The 24,536-nt window shown below is 40.4% G+C and overlaps 1 protein-coding gene across 11 annotated transcripts in view; it reads right to left on the bottom strand.

Moving 5' to 3' along the window:
* Positions 1-24,536, bottom strand: part of ITPR2 (inositol 1,4,5-trisphosphate receptor type 2) — a 244,817-nt gene that overhangs the window by 131,045 nt on the left and 89,236 nt on the right. For 10 of the 11 annotated variants that reach the window (XM_068190738.1, XM_068190736.1, XM_068190728.1 and 7 more), the window contains 11 exons: positions 21,272-21,465; positions 18,845-18,977; positions 17,896-17,953; positions 16,196-16,361; positions 14,098-14,271; positions 9,596-9,685; positions 9,303-9,428; positions 8,111-8,233; positions 6,405-6,605; positions 2,725-2,976; positions 1,164-1,289 (listed from right to left, as the gene is read on the bottom strand). In XM_068190738.1, the coding sequence (XP_068046839.1) occupies positions 1,164-1,289; positions 2,725-2,976; positions 6,405-6,605; positions 8,111-8,233; positions 9,303-9,428; positions 9,596-9,685; positions 14,098-14,271; positions 16,196-16,361; positions 17,896-17,953; positions 18,845-18,977; positions 21,272-21,465 (1,643 nt within the window). The remainder of the gene's footprint in view (positions 1-1,163; positions 1,290-2,724; positions 2,977-6,404; positions 6,606-8,110; positions 8,234-9,302; positions 9,429-9,595; positions 9,686-14,097; positions 14,272-16,195; positions 16,362-17,895; positions 17,954-18,844; positions 18,978-21,271; positions 21,466-24,536) is intronic. The other variant, XM_068190731.1, reaches the window with a different exon arrangement.

Here is a 24,536-nt window from a genome sequence, read left to right as displayed (position 1 = left end):
TATTTAAAGGAAGCACTAAAACTACATACCTACTTTTCTGACTACTATATTTAACCAACTCACAACTCATGACCCTCTCTCAGTGCAGACACAGGTGGATTGGATTGGCCATTAGGCTCAAACAATCCTCACCAGAATCCAATCAAGCAATCACCCCAGGTAAACAATTCTCCAAACACATTCCACATGGGAAAAACAAGCAGCAGAAATAGAAATTGTTTTCTTTCTTCTCTCCGTGCTTCTCTATGAAAAAATCCTGAGAGAATGTGCCTGCCACACTCATGGTTCTACTTGAGCAGTAAGAGCAACACCATTGTTTGGCATTAATATTGTAATTATTTATGATTACAAGAAGCATTAACGTCCTAGTAAAGGATATGTAGTGCAGGCTATAATCGTTACATCACACTAGCTTCCCCTAATGGCTCTACTGCTGTATTTAATCCCTGTGGAAGTCATAAGATTGCTCCTGTTTTCTGCCTTCAAAATCCCTGGGAAAGGAAGCTGAATTCAACTTGTAATGTAGAATTTAATTCAGCAGCTACTGACACCATGAGGCTCACTGAGGACCACAGGAATGACAGGCCTGGGGTACTGTGCCCTGTCACCTTGCAGCTGTAATTTCTATTTGAATTAGTATTCTGAGGGACCACAGCTCTACACCTGCCTTTCACATCGGCAATGAGAATGCAGCGACAGGAGAATGAAAGACAAAAATAGAGACTAAAGAAGGAACACGAGCCAGAGAAGATCTTGGTTCCTGATCCTCACTACAACAACAGAATAAAGGAAGAGATTACAGATGTGGGGTTTTTTTAGTCACCCCCACAATGACACGTAATGCATGTTCTCAAAAGATGTACACAGGCTCTCAACCATGTACACACACCCAATTTATTTCTCTGTAAGAAAAGAGAAAGGCACAGGTTCCAAGATCCCCTTTTAGAAAGAGAAGGCTGCTAGTAATTAGCAGGTTAAATGATGATAAAGATCATAGAAATGACTCTTTGTTAAACAAACAAAGCAACTAACCACGCTTATCCTATTGCCAACTTTGAATAAAAATAGTTAACAAAATAAAAGTTCACCAAAAAACCCCATTACTGCCAGTTCAGTTGTCACCCATGACCATTCTGTAATATTTAACACCTGGTGAAGCTTACCCTTGCCATATCAACAAGGAAGTTCTCAAAAAGTTTCCAGATATGGTTACTGGCATAGATTTCTTTCATTTCCACTTCAGTGTCCACGTAACAGTGGTTAACAAAATTAACATAGGCAATTTTCACCTGCAGGGACAGCGAAAACACAATCACTATGAAATGGAACAGTAAAAACAATTAACATAATGTTTTCTATCTGCAAAAATACTGAACAATAAAGATGAACCTCCCAGTACTAACAAACATTCATAACTATAATAATGCACATGTTTGGTTCTGAAGATTTAGAGAGAAGCAGGGCAACACATGCCTTAATGTGTTTACTGAAAGACCACAGGAAGAAATATGAAAAGGTTTTGCAAACACCCTTACTCTAATGACAAAACCCCCACAAGACAAACCAGTAATGATTCCGGTATTTAACTGATATTAAGACGAGCAAGGCCTGGCTCTAAAGCCAGAGGCTGTCAAAATGCAGAGCACCCCTGCACTTCCCAGTTGACTGCAGTAGGTTGAAGCCCTGTGACAGGCTTGCCAAATATAAAATAAAAAGTCTTTTGCAGAGCTGGGACTAAGTCCTTGTATTTCCACATCCTAATGCAGCACTTGCATTTGGGATCTAAAGGCCAGAGAAAGGTTGGGACTACAGCAATGGCAGCACAAGGCTTAGGAGGAGGACATGCCAGGACTCCTCTCTGGCATGACAAGTCTGTATGTGTACAGCATAAAAATGGATATTCAGTGCCCAAAATGTATAGAGTAAATATAAACATATGCAAATGCACTGAAAATTTCTTATCACGGTCAAGGGAGATGAGATAGTTCCATATGTTTAATGCAGTGAAGAGTAAACTCAGACCTTTACGTTTCTTTTGTTTGGGATTTTTTTCCTAATTACCATCTGTTGAAATTAATGTTAAGGGGAACTTTTGGGCAAAGCAAACATATTTCTTTTTAGCAATAAGATCATTTGATCACAAGGGCAATTTTCATGGCACAGAGGGAGTTTTAACTCCAGCAGGCCCCAGTTCTGTTGCTTTGAGCCCCATTTTTCCACCAGGTAATATCACAGTCCTACTTTAGCATGACACATGCAGAATTGGGCCTTCATCTGCAGCGAATAAAAACATTTGCAGGACTGCAATTGAGTTTAATAAAATGAGGCTTCACCCAGATTCCCACTGACTTCAGCATGGACAGAACTTTATCCATCATTTCAAAGAAATTCAGGCGATGGCAAAACATTGGCTTAACCCAACATTCAGCTGGGTCTTCACAATTTCAGCCAGAAGTTACGGGAACATTAAACTCTGACAGTGACTGGACAAACCCAACACAAAGCAAGGTGTCTGAAAAGCTGACAAACAACGCATTAAGGACAAGGAATTTTCTGTGGAATAAATATTGTCTACCCTTTCTCACTTATTCGCTGTAAGAAGCCCCACCAATTTCCAGCCCATTCCCTGTGCAAATATTCAACTTGTCAGTACATTATAAACAACAAAACATTGTCTGTGTTTCTAAAAATGCTAAGTCTGCTTCCTCCTGCCATGAATCGTACCTCAGGAATGCAGTCATCATGGGTCACTACCCTCACAATATCATCCAGGGGCAGCAGTGAATTGCACTTGATCTCTGTGTACACATTCTTGCCCTCTGTGCAGGCAGCCAGCAGCTCCACCAGAGTGATGTGATAGGCCAAGGGCCCGCTCTCGTCGGCTCGGTCTCGCTCCGAACACATCATCTGGAGCAGCACTGGGAAGGATGCTCTGTCATTGTAGAATATCAGCACATCTTCACCACCATTTATGAGCTGAGAAAGAGAGCACAAGGTTCTGAGCACCCTGCACTGCAATCATTTTGGACTCAATGATTTTAAAGGTCTTTTCCAACCTAAATGAGTCTATGATTTTCTTAATTTCTTACTTTATCTCTAAGTATGCAAAGATTCTCTAGCTAAAACCCAAATGAAACAAAATTTACTCCAATGCGGTTTGCCAAATGAACATGTCAGAACAAAACCCAAGGCAAACTTCTGCTCTTATCAACATAAGTGCAAATCCGGAATAACTCACCAAGGAATGCACTAATGCAAGGTGAATTTCAGGTTTAATTTCTGTGTAGCTCTGTCTTTACCTAAGACAGCATGCCATCCTTATTATTCCTACCATGTCAATGTTTGTGTGAAGTTAATTAATTATCCACACCTCCTGCTAGGAGGCCAGGATGCATTATTATCCCTGTTTCATAGATGAGCACTTGAGGTGCAGTGAGATTAAATCTTCCACGCTGCCTCACACAGAAAAAGCCTGTGGCTCACCTGGAATTGAACCCAGCTTTTCCCCACTCTTGCTCAGTATTGGAAACAAAGGGAGATTCTTCCCACCCTGTGCAAATTTGGCAGATGATGGGTCATTACTTTGTCAGTGTCATGTCAGCACTTTCATTTAGCAGAAAGCTGGTGTATGTGATACATGTTTGATTCTGCTACAAGTGCTCAGCTCATCTCAAGAGGATCCAGAGCAGCGCTGGATGCCGGCAGCCCCATCTCAGCACATCTCACTGAAGAGCTTTGCTCTAACCCTGTTTGGAATCCTCTCTCCATCACTGTCCTTTGAAGCACAATCCACTCTCAGTGTGGGTGAAACAAGCTCCCACAAACCCCTCCTAGTACGGAACACACCCTGGCAGCTCAAAAATCACACTTATTTTGTGAATTAGGCACTTGACCTATTCCAGTCCATATGTGACATGAAATCCCAGCTTACTCAATTCAAGTGTAGTCATAAAGGCTGCTGGAGCTGCTGAGAAATGAGAAAGCAGCAAGAACAGGAATTAAAATTAGTCTCTCAGAATGATAAGTCAAGAAGCATTTCATTACACTTTCCAGGGTTTCAACACTTCAGATTTTGAATTCACAGCATTTCTGTTTGTGCTTTCTCTGTTTCTTGCTTATTTTTACTTTGACATTTGGCTGGAGTGAATTGTGAATTCAGTCTCTCCTGCAATTCCTATTTCTCATTTATCTTTGGGTTTCTACAGTATTTCTATACCCACGACTTTTCAGACATTTTCTGGACAATCCACAGTATAGAAAAAGAAAAATTTAAAGGGATGAGAGCTCAGGATGAAACAACCCAGCAGCACTTTCTGCCATTAAAGTATATTTTGAGAAAGTTTAGAATTTTATGGTAATATAATGAAGGCTGTCCAGTATTGGAGCAGCTGTTGATACTGTGCAAAATATTACTCCAGTATACTACAGGTAATAGAAAACTCTGCTGCCACACTGAACTGGCCCAAAGTAAATTCTGCTTTCCCTTCTGTAATAGTGTTTGCACTGACAGGCAGGGCTCTTCCAGGAACTTCAAAACCTGCCTGTAATGACAAAAAGTGCCCTAATGAACCTTTCAGGTTTGTAAACATCATTGCAGACATGGAGACCAAGGCGATGAGAACAAAGGAATCAGCCAGATTGGGGATGTCCAATGGATTTTATGACAGTATTCTCTTGCCATGGTGCTCCTTCATCTGCATGCACTTTCTAGAACATGTAAAGATGAGGATTATTCCTCACTCCCAGTAAATGGGAATAAGCTACAATATACTTCCTGTGGGTGAAAGAAAACACAGGAGGAGCTGAGGCAAGCTGTACAGTCATATTCTATCTTATCTTGTGGTAAATTGTTTATGTGCCCCATCTGGAGGTACAGGAAAAGCTACAGCATTTGTTTCAGGCCACAAAGTACATCTCAGTTGTCTACAGACAAACTGTCCCAACTCGGTAGCAAGTTCCAACCATTTGTTCCCTTTAGAGTGGATTGCCATTCGAGTGCCATTCAAGTTTCACAATTAGCATCTTCTTCTAAGAAATCATAATTACTTACCTGTAATTTCCTACTTTTTGAAAAACGGATCATTATCTTACCCTATTTCATCAAAACAGGGTTACTCCCTCCCCCCAGAAAATTCCTGCACGACTTATGATGTGAATGCCATATCCAAGTTCATTTCTACTTTCGTCATGGAGTCAGCTTGAAAATGTAATATGACAGTTTATCTTTGTGCTGCTACAGGTCAATAGCAAAATAGATTGCAATTGAGAAAAATCTGAAAATTTTGTTTGATGATTAAAAAAAACCTGTACAAGAGCCTTCGGTGGAAGCAGAAAAACCTAAAAGCACAAAGGCACAAGAACTGTTTGAATTATGTAAATCAAAGGCTTGTAATTGATATTGCATGTTAAAATACTTCAGTCAAATTGAAAAGGTTGAGGTGAATTTCATTAAAGGTTATCCGTGTAGGCAGGAGCTTTATTTTCTTAATTAGAAGTTTTTCCTCTTGTTGCTGTGGAATAAAATTTCAGTGGGATTTAATTTTGTTCATACCACAAAAAACTAAAGCTTATATCTGATTTCTTTGAGAAGACACCTCTTAGAAAAAAAAAAAAAAAACAAGCCACAAAAGAAGACACTTTGTAAAGCAAATAAAAATGTTCCTTGTACTCTAATCCAACCATGACTTTTCACCATATTCAACTTTTTCCACTTACTAATCTCAAGGAGCTGTTAACATAATTACAGTTAAATGCACAAGTGTCTGCAAGTTGAAGACTTCATTTATCATACTCACAATATATCAAATCCTAATTGCAGAGCAACTCAATTAGGTATTTTCCTAGGAAATTTATTGGCATAAAGATTTTTCCACAAACCACTTGGTTGAATTTACTTTAACTAGCTGGATCGAGCTAGTTAAAGCTAGAGGAGCTCTACTGACCCTCACGGAAATGCTCTGAAATAAAACAAAACAAAAAAAGGCAGAAGCTAGGATTTAGAATTGCTACATGCTAAAAAAAAGGTCTACAGCACCATTTAGACAAATCCATAGAGGTAAGAGCCTCTTGTATGGCAAACACATGCTACAAGAGTGGGTAAAAGTGATCCTAAATTACATTACAGGAAAATGAAGGTTTATGTAACTCTGAGATTTCCATGCTACATCATCTACAAATAGACATCTCTGTATCACCATGCTAACACTCGTGTTTTCTTTCTAGTAGTTATACAGATGGCCTTACAAAATTAGATCAAACTCCCCAAAACGTCTGCTAAAATATTCATTATTTGTGACGCCGCTTAAAATTCTAAAGCGAGGATGCCATTATATCTCATCGGTATCAAGAGCAGGAAAAACAGCCTCAAAATACTCAAGTGATTAACATGCGAAGCCTTTGCTTACCTCTGTCATTACCATGTCCTGGCACTTCTTCACGTATTTGCCATCTGCTTTCACGATGGTCTGCAGGAATCGCAGGTACTCCACGTGTCGGCCGTGGGTCTCAATGCAGTGCACAAAGTGCTGCACCACCCTCTCGCTGATCTCGTTGCACAGGAGGTAATTATTCATGAAGATGTGCCTCATGGTCTCAGCTTCCAGGAGCTGAACACATCAAAAACAGCCTCATGAGTACAGCATATCTGCTTTGAGATTGAGAGAGGCATGGGATTCTCGAGTACAGGAAGGCTCACTGGTAAAGGGAAACTGGAGAAATCCTTTTCAATGATCTCAGGGTCCAGCTTCCAGTTTTGACGGGATTTCTCCATACTTTCCTATGAGTACAAACAGTCCTAAAGTGGGCATAAACTAAACATGTGCCCATGTGGAAGGTGAACACACAAACACACACACTGCTAGAGCACTCTGCAGGGGCTTTGGAGTATGAGACACCTGAGACCACCCTGGCCCCACTCACCATCAAACTTTTCAATGAGGCCACCAGATGAGATGATGAGCTGCTCTGGCTGTCTCTGGGGCTCACAGAGGAGGCATTTCCAGCAGGCAAATCCCTGCACAAGCAGCCTGATGGTCTCAAAGAGAATGTCTCTTTCCACATTAACTCCAGAGGGAGCCTAGGGCTGTATATCCCTGAGCATCATGGAACAAGAGGAACAAATCTGGAGCAAGAAGGGATTCTGCTGAGGACACAGCACCCAGACTTTGTGCATTCTTGGGGCTTTTGCTCTAGGTTGGTCCCTTGGACTAAAGGCTCCTGAGGGTCAGGTGTGCTTCTATAGTATATGTGTCTGTTTAATGTCATCTGATAGGAATCCACATCAAGTTTGCTCCACAATGAGCACAGAAGCACAATAACTGGGATGGATGATCAGGAAATCAGCTTCAAAAGAACAGAAATACAAGTGCAAGCTGGCTCCACACTTTGCACCCGAGTGAAGTGTCAGCATTGGATGTGATGGAATCCAGGCTCTGGTTCCCACTGTGGTCAGCTCAGAGCTGATCGCTAATTTCACAAAAGAACATAAATAAAAAAACAATGGAACAAATGTTCCTAAAATGCACAGGCCAGGGTCTGCAATCCTCATACTCACAATTCCTTCTAATAAAAGTGTGTTTTGCTCAGTAGATCCACTGAGCAAGTGTCATTCTATATGAATATGTCTGTAAACACACACACAAATATATACAAAGGGATTGTGATAAAAAGTGTATTGTGAAGACAATGATTTAATAGAAGGTCAGACTTTAGATTACTTGAATCAAATGGGAGCATCATCAACAAAAATGTATGAGTCTGATTCTGTTGTTACACAAGGTTTAAGACAGCAGTCACAGTATCTTCTACCTTGACTTTACTGTCCATCAGTGAGTGAGTCAGGATAAATAAAATCAGAGTCAAGTTCAAGACAAGGATGTGACACATATTCATAGATCCTTCCAGTAAACCCCACAGGTTCCTTGGTTTTTGTTTTCCACTTTTAAAATGGCAACATTAAAGCCAATGACATAAAAAGCAACACTAAGGGAAATGAGAGAGGAAAGGAGAGGGGAGGCATAATTTAGTGAAATTATTTATTTAGCACTGGGATGTTTCAGCAAACCCGAATTTAATTCCAATTATCATATTCTATTTCAAATGAAATACTTACCCCTGGAGTTAAGAACAAGTTGAGATTTTTGTGGAGGAGAACTTGATTCTGAGGATTTCCTCGACAGAAATTCTGAAGAAAAGTGTGGGCTAGATTCATAACTTCATTCATCTTTTCATCACTCTGCAGGAAGTTAGGACAAACAAAATCAGCTGGGTGTACCTAAACATACTTGTTAAAACCACACAACATCAATTCAGCCAGGAATAAACCGATTCTCCTGAGCCTTTATAGGGCAGGAATTCTCCCTCTGGCAAAAGTAACTGATGTAGTTTTCTTTGGATTCCATTAGCAGCTGTATCTTACTCTGAATCAAACCATAGGGAACCACAGGTAGGAGCATAAAATCAAGGTAAGAGTTCCTCTTTTGTGGTTATAATTTCCTAGATTAAAAAAGCGCTAAGTTGCTTGATTTTAAAAAAAAGCAAAACAAACCAAAAATGTCACTCTGCATTAGTTTTAAGCTCTGGCAAGCATTTGGTTTTTCTATAGCTACATACAGAAACAGATGTATGTGTGCATGTGTTCATACACATACTCCCACACAAATATATCTCTAGTTTCATCCCCATTTTATATTCCTCTCATGTAGCATCCTAAGTATGATTTGATGAACCACCTGTATGGACAAGCCCTATTTTACTGACGACAGCTGAACCCAGTGTCTGTAATATAACACGCAGGAAAACATAGCCTAGCAAAGGTTTTACCTCCTCTCAGCGATTCCTAGAAGATCTAGAAAGATGTGCTCTTTCAAAGCCTATCTAGTTCATTGATTTGTATGTCACCAATTCAGTACCAAATAACTTTATCTTGTGAAAAAACATGGCACGTGGAACTAGGTTAGAGATGTCCACCCATAAAAACAAAGAAGTTGTTTCAGATGTGATCTGTGAAAGCTTTTGGTCCTAAAGTTTGCCTGCTTCAGGAATGAGTACAGGAATGACAGCACTGTGACATCTAGGTACCCAAGGCAGTAAATATTAAATATTAAATAAAACTGTGCAGGCAGCTGTACTTAAACTGAGCCCAAACTCACTATTCTGAAGGTAGAAAATTACATCATCATTTCATGTTTGTACCACAGCTGACAATTCAGATTTAAAAAAATATTTCCATTCATAATTGGGCCTGCCAAGGCCTTTCCCTTCCTTGAGTTTGTGTTCTCTACCACTAAAATTAGGAAAATAACCTTTTCATAGGGGATCTGCAGAAGGTCCAAGACCACCAAGTGGGCACCCATATTTTTCAGTAAACGCTGCTGTTGATTCCGACATTTTTTATTCTGAACACAAAGTTTGCTGAGTCGAATCAAAATCTACAAATTAAAAAACAACAAACCAAACAAATAAATAAGCATGCAACCAAGAAAATAAACCAGTCATGTCACACAAAACCAAACCAAAGACACTTTATTTCAAAATAATTACTAAATCTACTAATCAAACAGGTATGTCAAGCACGTTTCTTGGCAGATATACTAACCTCTTTAACAATATTGTAGTTATTGCTTTTAATGCTGTCTATCTGGGGTTTTTTGGTCCCATCCTGTATTGGGCTCAAAATGTTTGATTCCTGTAATAAAGAACACATGACAAGTGGGGATTTATTGCAATTTCCTCACCATGAATTAATTGTATTTAATAGCAGCAAGTGACAAAGTATTATAGCAGGTCACAAGGAATTGATATAACAGAGATAATAAAGAAAGACTCGTTTATTCTTTATCCAGTGAGTGACAAGATTGACGTTCAAGTCCTTCCTCTGTTTCAAATTTCCAATGTAATTTGAGGCAATTATTCCATGCCTTCATGCTTCTGATCGTTCTGAAAGAGCATGTCCCTAAATCACAGACTAGGCACACCAAGGAATTTAAACACTGTGAGGAGATGGACCAAAAGTGTATTTCAGTAGTCACCACACGTTCCAAAAATCTGTATTTACAGCTGGAAAGACTACAAAATCTGTCGATGTGAACACTAAAAAGAGAAAGAGAAAGAGTTTAAGAGCTCTGGAGAAAGAGCTTAAGACAATCTCTGCAGTTAAGCAGGTTGAAGTTCTCAACAGCACAGGAACAAGCAGCATGTGGAAATTAGAGATGTTCCTCCCACAAAGGGGATGCTTCTGCTGTATCTCTGGATGATGCAGGAAAAGATTTAAAAACAAATAGGAACCATATGTTAAACTGCACCATCAAGTCATGACGCTGTATGCTCCAGGCCCTGGCTCCTGGAAAGCCCCAGCTGGGTATGATAAATAAGAGAAATCAAGTCAGCAAGGAACTGCCAACACCCACGCACCTTTCCATGCATATCTCTCAATCAAAACATGGGAGAACATGTACACAAATACTGCCACTATGTATACTGGCAGTGTTGGGGGTTTCTCTGCTGTCAGCTGTGGTAAGCCTTTCTTAACAGGAAACATAAATAAATTGAAATATTGGACTTTGGATGCTGATGTTATAAAGTATGAAGAAAAACTCTAGCAGATTTTGAGACTGACTCACAGTATGACCACAAGGATGTTAAACCAGTGTAACAGCATTAAAAAAAAAGAAGAAACAGGTGCACTTCTGAGTTTCATTGTGTCCTCAAACTTCCTACTGTTTTAGAAAAGAGAAATACATTAAAACAAACATATGCACGCCAAGCTGAATGTTTATACGTCCTGAAACCTCCCTCTGAACTTTCTTAGCTGATGGTGAAGTTCATAAATCCCATCTGGTCCTAATTTCCAGTGAGGTAAGAGCAGCTGCACCACTTGGCCATGGAAGCTGTTTATAAGAGTGTCAACACTGCTGTTCAGTGCTGATCTATGTAACAACAGTGGATTTTATTTGTTGAGGTTTGTTAGTATGCAGGCTGCCATCTCTCTAGCTGTTTGAATCAATACTTTGGGAGATGTTTCAGGGTTTTTGCTATAATTAACCACCCTCCTCCATTCTGGGATTGTGGGTTAACCAAGATTAATTTACCTGTTAGTTTTATCAGCATTCTTCTTTCATCAAAGCAGTTTTATAATCCATGTGAACTATATGTCTTATCTGGAAGTACTGATCAGCATTAAACTGCTGAATTTATCCTTTCTCTTAACAAAACAAACAACTGTTTATTGAACCCATAAGAGTATGCCAGGGATGTAGTTACCAAGAGATAATCACACCACTGGGATACCAAAGACACTCAGTTGAAGATCTGGCCTCATTATGCCCCATGATAGACGTTCCCTGTCACACTTTTCCACAGGGGACAGGCAGGCATAGAGATCTCAGGTAGAAAGGTTCTCACCCGAGTATCCCACCTTAAGCAAATTATATTTTCTGAAAGAGACTACTCCCTCTACCCATAAAATTCCTGGAATAACACGCTGCACCAGTCTTAGATCCTTTCTTGCTAGCTGCCAGTGGAGACCCAGATTCCAGCATTCAGTCTGAGCAGTCTCCCTCATCCCAGCAGGACAGCAGTGCAAGGCATGTGCCAGTGTCCCCACAGCACAGCTTTGCCCTCCACAGTCTGTATTTCCTTACCAGGGGAATGAGGGACACACACAGAATTCCCAGTTCACAACCTCAACCTGTATGTGATGCTTGTTCAAACATTCCCAGAACCAAAGCAAGGTGCCACAATCCAGAAAAGAAAGGAAGTGAGGGAACACCGGGTGCTTACAGGCACTGAAAGTTTAGATCACTTGAAACCTCGCTGAACTTTCTCAGCAGATGGAAAAGATGAGGAGCTCCATAATGCCACTGTACTGTACTCCAGCTTCACCTTAAAGTCCTTTCACTGAGCCTGTTGCTCTTCCTCAGAGCTGTGTTTCTGGTGCTACACCACCAAAGCATCCTCCAGGGACAAGAAAATAAAAATCACACTTTCCATGGTCTGTGGTATCTACACAGACCCAGAATACCCTTCCTAGAGAGAAACAAGTGAACAGGCTTTATCTGATTTCCCCTTCTCAAGCAGGGCTCTTATATGAGCTCAATTTCAGCATTTCTTCCTAACCCTATTGGTGTCTCATTTATCTCTGACCTAACTACTCCAAGTACTCTTTCCAACTCTGATCTCCAGTCCCTAGCCAGACAGTCCTGCATGGATGTAAGATTTGCCATTTTTCCTATGGAGAACTCTGGATACTTTCATTAAAAAAAGGCCCTTTCTATACAAATCCTATTTCTGGAATCATATGACTTTAAAAAAAAAAAAAAAGAAAAAAAGGCCCACAGGTTATGACAGTAAGGTGAAAAACAATTAACTAGGAAGACTCAGGCAAAAAAAATTGCTATTTTTAAACTCTTATGCACATCTTTCAACAGGTTTCATGTGACAACAAAAATTTGGGCTTAACATAAGAGCGTTCTGGAATGTCATTTACATCCTTGTGAGCACTTCAATGTTGATTGTGAAAAATTAAACAGGCAAATGAGGCATTTTCCCTAAAGACCCAGAGATTCATCCAGCTCTGAATATCCAGTATCCATTCCAAGGAAGCATGAATCTCGTGGGAATTTTGTGTGCTTAAAGCCAGCCACCTGCTTCACAAATTGGAGATTATGCCCAACATCACACCTCCAACATCTCATTTAAGACCTCAAAGAGAGTACTGACTATCTAATGTTACTTTTTTTGCCAGGTAAAAACACCTCTTCACTGTTAAAGAAGAATTTAGCAGGGAAAAAAAAAGATGGACAAGATTCTGAGCTATTGTAACCTGGCCCAGCTCTCAGGGAATTACCAGCAGATGATCTAACCAGCAGATTACGTATTACTGCTCTGATACAATAATCTCTCTGATCTGCCAGGGATAATATTGTGCATCTACTGAAGCAGTGCTAATCCATACAGACCCACAGTTGCCCCATGGGAAAAAAAAACACTGAAAATATCCCATTGAGAGGTGCCTCTGTTTCAAAAACATTATTTTGCCCCCTTTTCCTGGAGTTTCCTTGCTATCAAGGCTACCCATAGGAATAAATGACACTTTAAAAATGTAGTATAGCTAAAAAAACTTTGTAATCTTGACACAGTTCTATTTTCTGTTTCCCCATTACCTCTTCAATTCATTAAATACATAAAGGAACATTTTCTTTTCTACTAGAGCTGTGTTTGAGGAAAGAAAGAAGGAAATACCACATACTTAAGCTTCAACTCCAGATTGCTCCCTAATTTTGACACCACTAAAGATGTGGTATCAGAACATCAGCTAAGATAGATCAGCTGTTCATCTCTCCCCACCTCCTCTGATGAAGAGAGAAATGTGGGAATAAATATTGGTGGAAAAGCCTGCTTTATCTAATCTTATGGCACAAACTTCAATCACAGCAACACTTTGTGTTTTCTTAAAAGCTCATGCTGGAGTTAAATGATTAAATCATGACCTCTGTTTGCACTGAAAAGTAAAATTTAAAAAATCCAAACAATGAAATCTAAAAAAAAAAAATTTAACTGAGGTCTTCACAGTCCTATATTAAAGTTCTACATCAAATCAGAGTACATCTTGAGAAAGTGGTATGACAAGGGCCAAAGAAATGAAAACATTAGTTCACCTACAAAATCTCAATATCCTTAGGTCAGTCTTGTGTGGTGAAGAGTGGAATTATTTGTGATGTTTGAAAACATGAGTTTGATTGTGCTTCTCTCTCTTACTTGCAGCACACTGTCTACTCCTCTTTTCTCCCAGCAAGTCAACCCAACTGCCAGCACACAATTCCCAGATTATTTCCAGAGTGCTGCTGCACACTGTGGCTTGCACCCAAAAAGGAAGGCAGCTCTGTGACCTAAGAATGCAGTTCCTGAAAGCATCAGGAGAGAATATTGAATACATTGATAACAGGTGTTATTTCCCTTTCTGTCAGTTCCTCAAGCTCAGGCAGAATACTTCACATTATCACTTTGACACTTTGCTTAACCAGACCACGATTTTGCAGTTGTTCATGAAACTACCTATCAATATTGAAACAATTCTGACAGCAAAGGCTTTAAACCCACCTCCATTGGCTCTTCTCCCCCTTTGGTCTGATTGTCTCCCACCTCTCCACTCTCATAATTGCTGCTCTTCTCGACCCACAATTCGGATTTTTCCACTGTCAGACGTAGCTGGTCAAGATCAGCCTTGATTTGCTTGTAATTATCCACGTCTTGATTGGACACCAGCAACTGAACCTGGAAATGGAGAAATTGTGAAGCTGTTACAGCAGTAGCACCAGCACTTATGGCTGGGTAATTTGCTTGACAGCTCCCATTCTAAGCCTTTTTCCCAGTGCCTTGTGCAACCTTCCCTGTGCAATTGAAACATGGCACATGCAGGCTTTTAGCCCCCATTTATCAAAAACCTTTAGCAGAGCCAGAAGCTGTAGTTGCCCAAAACAGGATAGTTAAAATATTCACAACATCCTCTCACCTTCTTGAATACACTGCAAAACATTTTTAGCACAGGCAGATTTACAGACTCTTGAGTTCTGTGCAGAGTGAGCTCTGATGCACTGATCATGATCTTCATGGCATTATAAAATACAGTTACACACTATTAAAGCAATAGTTCGAAATAGCTACTGCTTCAGCACTGTACTTGAGAAGGAAAAGGAAAAAAACGGATGGTATGACAAGGGATCAGGGCATCCAAAGAAAAGTCAGAATGGCCAGTAATTTTAATGATCTCCTACACCACCATAATCAAATACTGAAAAAAACCAGACTTTCACACTGTTAGGCCAGCTTAGAAAAGCTTCTCTGAATATAGCTGACAAACTGACTCTCAGGTTCATGGAATTTCTCACCATCTGAGTGGTTGCCACTTATTAAGATTAATCTCATTTTTTCCTTTTCCTGTACTGCTCAAATTATCTTGGCTTTTCACTGTTATGTGTAGTTCTTGATTTAGTATGATCTACACATTTTCTTTCTTTGTAATGCTCTCTGTTCTTCCAAGATTATTAATGAAGATAATATGCCAAAAAACTATCAGCAATCTTTACAGTAAATTAATAAACACAGTTAAGAAATCATACTCATGTAAAAGATTAGGGTCACTGACAACATTGATGTTGTTTTTAAAACCACATTACATCCAGGCAAATATTCACTATTTTGTAATATAAAGTTTTCGTCATAATAATCTCTCTTGGCTTGGCAAAACCTTGTTATTTTACAGAATTTATGAATGCTGCTCAACTGCAGGCATTCTTATTCCACATGCTCTACAGTCTTTTTTGTTTATTTCTCCATTAGCCTTTTCCATCCTTCACAAAAACACGTTAAGCAACTCAGTCCTTGCTTACCTGGGAATAATAGCTATTTATGCAACTCACCAGCACAGCCTAGCTTTAAATACCTGGTGGGAGGCCATTATGCTGCACAACAAAAACATTAAACAAAAGCTCTTCAGGTCTTTATCATTCATATGTTTGCACAGGAGAGAAACCTCCCTACCTTACATAACGATGAGACAACAGCTACCCAGCTCCTGAAATAAGCATCAGATGTTCTTACCAACATATGTTATAAAAAAGGGTTACGTAACAGAGGCATCTCTGTCCTGCAGCCCCATGACATCAGATCTCCCCATCCTAATCCACGGACACATGGAGCCTGCACATGCACCACTACAGAGGGACAGAATAAAAGCTGAAAACAAGCTTGGCTCCATCCCTGCCATCCTGCTATTTGGGCATCGCTGCATCAGGCAGGGGAGCCCCGTGCAAAGACACCTGAATTAGAATTAGAAGCACCAGTGGCCCTGAAGACAAGGAAGTCTCACTGCTGACAAGGGGACACAAGGAAGTCTCACTGCTGACAAGGGGACACTGCTTGCCAAACATGAGGCACTGGCTCTGTCCCTGAGGAATCGCTGTGAGAGGTTCACCGTGGACCTACATTTTCCCTAATGGATGCAGTGCCAGAAATAACAATTTCTGGGGGGCACAGAACTATAACATATACCAGCACATATGGCCCAAGAAGTCTGCTGATACTTGACTGCTGAGGAAATAACACTGTCGTGCAACAAACAGCAATTTAAGTAGCAGAGCAGCCTTTGGGAAGGCTCCCTGCATTCACTTTCCTGGGATAACACTCAGCCCATCCATACCTGTTTGAATGCTTGCAGAACTTCTGCTCTCTGGCTGAAGTGCTTGAACAGCAGGTGCAGAGCCCCTGAGAGCAACGGGGGGTAGTCGTGCATGATGAGGTGAATGAGGACCCGTAAAAAAGTTCTGCCCCCTTCATCATCAAGCTGAACTGCATTCTTCTCCTTTCTGCAACAGAAATGGGGAAAAAAGAACCAAATAAAGTAAAGTAAATAAGAAAAAATAAAAGCTCTTGAGATAAATATGCCTCTATACACAATCTTCACTCGACAGAGCTCTTAAAATCAAATCAAATATGCTGCAGGAAGGAAATTACAAATATTTTACTTTAACATATTTTGTAAGGACTTCTATCCTACAGTTATTGCAGCAATCTTGTAGCAGAATGGACACTATGGAGCAGAAGTATCAATGAAATGTGTCAAATATTGTGATTAAAATCTATATTGTAAAAGCATTCATTTATGTCGTGGATAAATTGAGCCAGGTTCATCCCCAGTCCAAATTAAATGAAGTAAACTGTATCTCATCAGAGATTAATTTGACCCTTTCCTTTTCCCTCCTTCCCTTTTCAGCTGCTATTAAAATTTCATTTAAGAAAAAATAAGCTCAAAAATAGCAAGAATTGCCAAAAGCATCATATTTCTGGAATCATATTTATAATGTGGAACGGCAGAAAGCAGATTTACACTTAACATATCAAAGCAGAAATAATGTTTCCAAGAAACCATTCGGTCTCTCTGTTCATTTTAAAGATGCAGATGCCAAGGGCTGTGTGTTGTTTTACATTATGGGAGTTCAGGAGCGGCCTGGAGGCATTGCTTGTGTTGGTAAAGATTGAGAATGCATGAGGGACTGAGAGAGGAAAGATCACAGTGCCCACACTGCAGATCCTTCTCCTTAGCTCCAAGAAAAACTAAAGTCTACGGCCTTGCCTAAATGGAATTAATTTTTACTGGTATAATTATAATTATACCCGTAAAATTAAACCAATATAGTGATAATGGTAATAACTCTCCAGTGTGAGTGTTTTCCATGAGTTACTTTTTTCTGTTCACAGCATAGCTGAAATACCTTCCAAAACTCTGCAAGCATAAATTGTGATCTACAGGCCTCTGGTGGACCAGGAGATCATGGCAAGTGGTCCACTCCTGATCTGAGGAGTCACAGGAGAGATTACTGTTGGCATGATTTTCCCAAGGAATTTGAACACCAAGTGCAATGGCAACAGGTCATGCAAACTATGAGAAATCCTGAGGGCCAACAGCAAGCTGCTGATGCAGGACATTTGGGGCTGTAGCCATAAGACACATCAGAAACAGAGTGGCTTTTCAGCACCCACGTGAGGCATTGTGAGATAAACAGAAAATTACTGTGGTTCAGCCCAATACACCCGTACACCATTCCCCAGCTGCCTTTGGGAACACGACAAAAACTTTCTACCAACTCTCTTACACCTAAGAGAGTGCTCATAGCCAATCCCACAGCCAACCAGGCCAGCTGAGCTGTTTGCTTGATTGAAATCCAGGTCTTTCCTGGCACGTTTCTGTTCAAATATGGCTTATGCAATTAACAAGCAGGCAAAGGAAGAGAAAGGGCTATAAAAATAAGCACAGAATAAACAGAGATTGGCCATGAGAAATACTGACATGAACAAAAAGATATATAAATATACATAGAGGTAAAACTTCAGAGAATATACCTGCCAGCAAACATGGTTTCAGCCTGAGCTGCAATTTCATCTATGTCAGGAACAATTGCTGAAAAATAAATCAGAAGAAAAAATTTAAAAAAAAAAAAGAAGAAGAAAAAAAGAAAGCCAATGATCATCATTTAATCTCTACAGCAAAATAGAATTCTGTTCCTCTTTAAAGCAGATGGTATCAAGTAAAGGTCTAACTAGTCATTCCCCAACTATGCAAAATTTGCTTTCTGCAAGAGTAGCAGAGAATAAACAGGATATGGGGCAGAGTTAAATTTTGTATTACTATTCCTGAGGAAGACAATTGTAGCGATGAACCAAAGCCACATGGTGGCTAGGAGCTGTACTAGCCACCAGCAGTGACCCACAAATGACAGACTTACATTTTTTCTTACATTTTCTTCTTTTTCTTGAGCCAACCCCAACAAAGCATATACATGAACTTCAGAATATTTACCACAAACCCAGTTATTTGCCACACCATCATTTTGCTCTAGAATGGCTTTAATGTAACTTATTACTTATGACTTCAGTACCCCTGTATTATACAAATGCCCACCTCCAACTAGAGTAATGCTCCCCTTCTTGCAGGTGCTCACACAGACCTTTTGAACACTTCTGTGTGCATGGGATATCATTCCTGTACCACGTTCACCTCACTTAAACCTGTCCTCATCCATCCCCAACCATTCTCCACTTGCCACCATGCAGTGTTTTGGGAAGTGCACAGATAAAAGAACAAAATATCATAGTGCGGAAAAAGGAGTCACTTTTTTTTTACAGGAGGAGGACAGGCCAACAAAAAAAATTGTGGAATTCCTTAAAATTTTTATTTTTTCACAAGCTTTTCAACTTGCAGCAGCCCGTGTCTTTCTGCTGCAGTTGAGCTCAGTGTTTGCAGTTGCCTACCCAGAATTACTTTGCATTGAAAGAAAATAGCAAGGTTTACCTGAGGCAGTCCCTGGTGTGTCAGGTGGGGATGATGTAGAGCAGTCAACGTTTTCAGTGTTTTCCCCAAACTCTCTCTTATAGATAGACAGCATGTAGGATATTCTGTAGTCCAGTCTAACACTGAGAATAAACTACAAGAATAAAAAAGTGAAGTAAATTAATTTAACTTTACTATGAAAAAACAATCCAATACATTCACCAGTTTTCTGTGATTCCTTTCTTTACCCTGCCCATCCTGAGACATGTTGGACCCTGCCCTATGGATTGCTTGAGTACCACTGGGTGTGTGCAGGGGCTCCAACACGCTGCCTTGTCCTCAGTGCCTGTGAGCCAGATCAGAACCTTCAAACCCACACTGACATAAATTATTTCGTATTTCAGCTGGACTTCCAATGCCCCACAGAGTGGAATAGAGAGCAAGCACAACAGGCTCAAGGCCCACCCTCTCAGATACCTGAAAAATGACTTTTTGTTCCTCAGCTGTGAAAGTGGAAATTCATACAGGAAAAATCCTAATTCAGACCTGGAAGTGCTGCTTTTATATTGGAATAGTGAGGAAAATAACTAGGCTGGAAGCATTAGTATCAAATTAAGGGCTGACACTTACACACATGGATGTTTCTTACCCACAGGAAATGCAAGCTTGTAATCAAACATCTTTAAGATTATTTACCATATTTTACAATCAGTGGGGATAAAAAACATATGCTGAGTTTCCAAGGGTGAGGTGACAGGTGATTTGAAAGATGACTTAGCAAATGGTGGCAACCTCTTTCTTCAATCTACAGCTAGAGCCCAACATGCTTCCCAGACCCACTGTAATAGGGTTTGTCTATTTTGGTTCCATTATTAAGCTGCTCCAGAATTGTACAAGCAAGATTTTTAAAAATAAAAATTTCCCAAGTCCATGCATAGTCAACTAAGTCTATCAAACCGTCTGTTTAATTCTGGCTGAGGGCAGAATAGAAATCATAAGTTAAACAGTCTTTACTTAAAGCAATGGGAAGATATGTTGAGAATTAAATTACTACAAACTATTTCTGAGACTAGAATAGCTTTAATCTCCATTGTACTTGCTATGCATTTTAGTACAATAAATCCAAAATATTCTTACTTGCCGTTGAGGCTAATAGCACAGTAATGAAAGGTAACATGATTTAAATTAATCCTTCTTCATTGCATTTTAAACAAAACTGAATTATTTTGTATTTCTTGTGGGCTAGGATCATATATATACACATTTACTGGGGTTCACCCAGCATATGACAACTTGCTTGTCTGAAGTAATTTGACCATGTGATTAATCCTTAACTATCAAACCACAGATTAAATAAGAAATTAGGATTAAGTGCTCTTCAATCCTAAGTGCTCTTGCAATGAATGTGCTGTGAAAAAGGAAAGGATGAGACAACATGTGATCCCCTCAGGGAATGCACAGGACAAGGTCCTGGAATCATCCTCCTAGGCATCAACCAGTAAAGCAGGATAGTATGGAGAGAAATTCAGTCATACAAACAAGGAAAATGAAAAGCATGAAAGCATGAAACAAGGAAAATGAAAAATACACATGAATGGCGTTATTTAGGTCATATAGTTTCATAACACTCTTTCACTGTAAGTTTTAAAGTAAAGGAGGCCTAGAACCAAAGAATGCAGTATTGAGTATATTCTAACTACTGATAGCCTTTCAGATGACAAGTAATTAGAGTCATCTAAATAATTTATGAGCAGTCAGAACAAATGGAATCCTTCAAAAGTGACATTGGTACCAACAAATCCAGAGAATTTATAGAAAACACTGAAACATTCCTTCAGGGCCTAAGCACTGCAGAAACCGAGATTCGATACACAGAGCAAGCGTGTGCCACTTCATTTATTAACAGCACAAAGTGAAAACTGCATCTCAGAAGGCAGGCTGGTGTCACACAGCTTGTCACATCAGCTGGGGGAAAATCACAGCAGCCCACAGACTGTTCTCAACTCAACAGTGGAAATCTGAAACGCATTAAATGCACTGCAAAAGTGAGCAGCCTCACACAACTTCAGTGAGGCCAGGGCCAATTCTGCCCTTATCCAGAGGGCAAATGCTTAAATCAAGCAACCACCCCAGTGTTAAATGAGTGTGAAGGAAACTGGAAACAGACATGCTGTCTTCAGGAAACACTAGTGAGGCAGATTAGAGGACAAGTTGTCATTGCAGTTACAGTGAGAAAGTTTCTGCAGCATCCTCTTCCTTCAAAAGTGCAGTTGGTACGACAGGGTGAGGACCACTACTGTACAGTTGTTCACACAAAGGACTCTTCTTCCTCATATCAAGGAGTTATTTCTACAGTGAATAGTAAGAATGTGGGTAACAGAACTGGCCACTGTGTGAGTAAAGAACTGTGAAATTACTGCTGTGTAATATACCACCCCTCATTATTACCTGCAAAATCTCAATGATTTTCAATTTGGTGTCCATTACAATCACATCTTCACTGTCTGCAGTGCTGGCTTGCTTGCTTGGGTGAATGCTTGGCTGTATGTCAGGGGTACTGATGGGAAATACAGACCCTCTGCTCAGCACCATTTGTGTCATCATCTCTCCTACCCCATGGATGGTCCTCATGACGTTGTTCCCTGTGCATTAAACAAAATCACAGACATATTTCCTAGGACTAAAGCACATTTACAACACTATATATCACACATACACCCATACTGTCAAACCCCTTTCCAGTCTCAAAAGGCATATTGAAAAAGAAGCCCTCAGTTCCAGAGTTCATTCAAATTACCCAGTTAGGCAAAATTTTTCTATGCTGATTTTCCAAGATATAATTTCTTACACGTCAACAGATGGTAAATATGCCAAAATATTTCCAGAGTTCTGTTAACATGCTCAACAAATGATAAAAAGTAGAACTAAAGAAATCTCACCCATTCCTTTGCCTGAAGGTGTATTATCCACATCCAAGATAATTTCCTCAAGAGGTCTGTTTAACTTGTTTTTAAGAATATTTGCAAACTGAGTATTGCATATCCAGTATTATAGAACATCCCTAGGCAAGTAATTCCAGTACCTGACTATGCTTATGGTTAGAAAACTTTTATTGGTATTTTATTAATACCATCCATTGCTGCAGTTTGGAGACACATGGGAAGAGTTTTATATGTCACACTGAAAGAGAGTAAAGAGATGAGGTTGTGCCAGTCTGATCAATCTCTTTGTGTGGTTCAAATGACAGGCCACAACCCAAACCCAAATGACACAACAAGCCAACCATCCCCCTTCAAAAAAAAAAGTCCCATGAGAGTGCCAGGCTTGAAAGCTGTCCTGAAGGTCAAACTGGTATCTGTAATCACAATGCCTTTTGTAAGTTATTCATGAGGGAAAAAATTATTTTACACTTATGTGGTAAAACCTTTATCCAGGTTGCAGTGTTATACTGCAAAATTTATCAAGAAATACCATCTGTTCCCACAGATTATACTGGTCTTTATAGTGAATTTTGATGGGAAAAGCATCTCAGTGAATCAGTGGCTTCCTTGCAAAGGTGGGACAAGAAAGCATGAGAATATGGTGTTACTACCTACATGAATCAGTTTCCTTTCTTGCAAAGCACAGATAGGAAGGAATGGAGGAAAGGAAAGGAATGACAGCATCTCTTCACAGGAAGAGTGCCAGGACCTAGGCTACTCTAAAGGCAAAGAAAAGACTGAAGGAAACGTAGCTTTGCTGAGAGAAGCCTGAATAGTTCTTGTCTGTCCTTTAGTACACTTTAATCACCATGCCACAGCCAAGCTTTACTCACACTGAAGAAACCCTCTTCCCAGATAATTTACTGTAAAAGCCAAGGCTGGATTTTATTTTGTTGGGAAAATCCTCCTCTTATTCCCTTCTTTCTTCAGTCCATATAGCTCAACTACAATGTGTATGGAAAGAGAATGACTTTAGCCTGACTTTAAAAGGGAAACACACAAAGAAGGAGCTTTTTCAAAGTGAATGAGGCAGATTAGTGTCAGGTTTGAGGTCCCATTCAGCATCTGGTCTGGTGTGCAATCACTCTAAGTCAGTCTTTTAAAAATAACACTTCAAGTCCCTACAAAAGAGAGACCGGGGGGAGGGGGGGAGGGGGGGGGGAATGTACTTCAGATTTTACATGTTTTTAGGAAAAAAACCTAGAAGTCAAACTACAGGCTGGATCCTCACATTAGGCAGGCACAGAAAGTTCTAACTGCTTACACAGGCATAAAGCAAATAAATTCATCACAAATATCCTCCATGACACAAAATGAAAATGGTATGTTTTCCTTTCAAATCAAGTAAAACAGTGTGGGAATAACATGGGATGGATATCCCCCTCCCACTCCCCAGCTCCTTTCTCCCCATGTGCTTAAACAAGTATTTGTATTGACCGCCATCCAGTGCACCTAGGCAAAGCTACGGTGCTATGTGAAGGACCTTCAACCCTTAAACTACCTTCAGTTAAACCAGCATTTTACATCTTCATCTTCAAACCATGATATTCATAAATGAAATCCATTTCATTCTGTCCTTTATGCTCACAGATAAGCCCACAACAAGACCTGTAGCTTGGGCAGCTGCATCATGGCCTGCAACTCCCCTGGCATACACCTCAGTTGAGAAGTTATCATCTCTCTCAACATCGTTTCAAAATCCCTTTTGCCCAATTGGGCAGAGGGAAACATAAAGAGAGGGCATTTGGAAAGTTCAGGAATTCTTTAAAAGCAAACTTCAGTTAATGGGGTTAATGATAAGGGAACCACTTAGGTCTAAGACTAGTCCAGAAGATATTCTTCTCAAAAACCAGATTCAACTGCAGTTTGTCCCAAATGAGGAAGAAGAATTCCACTTCAACTTGAAAAGCTCCTGCTCACCCTTCAAGACTGAAATCTACTTGGTGTAAAGCTAACAAAAAAGTTAGTGTCTTTTGGACAAAATATCAGACAACATCTTGGGTGGACCTCAGTTCCTGGAGAAAGAAAGCTGGGATTTTGCCCAGACCGTATCTTGCTTATTTCTCAGCTCTTACTGGGGTGCTGCACAGGCATAGCAGGGAATGGGATTTAACTCCTTCCATGAAAAAGGCATTAGTCACTGTCTCTGCATTTCAGGATGACCTCCATAAATGAGTAGACCACTCTTTCCACCTCTAGGAAGGACAGTGAGAGGCAGTGTCGTGGTTTGACATGGAAGTGATTTTTTTTTTCAGGAAGTTGGGTCAAACCAATCAGTGGTCAAGTTTGGATATTGGCACCTGAAGTGACCACTGAAGATAGGGATACGCCTCTGAGAACACAGGGGGTTAAAAGCAAGAACTCCCAAGAGCTCGCTCTCTTTGGTTCTGGTCAAGGTGCTGTGCAGACCTCCCCTGCCCAGCCATGGGGCTGGGTGGGGGAGGGGGAGCCATGAGGCCTGGTCGAGGTGAGCTGAGGGGTAGAAGGACTGGAACCGAGCCAGCTCCTGTGGACGGAAGGGTGGAGAGAAGCGGAGATGTCTTTGTCACCCCCCCCCCCCCCAGAGGGAAGAGATGGAGAGTCCGGACGGCACCTGTAACTTTGCCAGCGCAGAGGAGAAGGGGGGGGGGGGAAGGCGCCCAGCCTTGGCCTTGGGAATCGGCTGTTGGGCAGAGATATCAGCCGTCCAGGGAGTCTGAACTTTTAACCCTTTCCTGAAAAATGAAGGCTTT

This window comes from Anomalospiza imberbis, chromosome 5, assembly GCF_031753505.1.
Source record: "Anomalospiza imberbis isolate Cuckoo-Finch-1a 21T00152 chromosome 5, ASM3175350v1, whole genome shotgun sequence".
NCBI lineage: Eukaryota > Metazoa > Chordata > Aves > Passeriformes > Viduidae > Anomalospiza > Anomalospiza imberbis.
The sequence above is the reverse complement of the archived record's forward strand: the minus strand, read 5'-3'. Positions and strand labels throughout refer to the sequence as shown.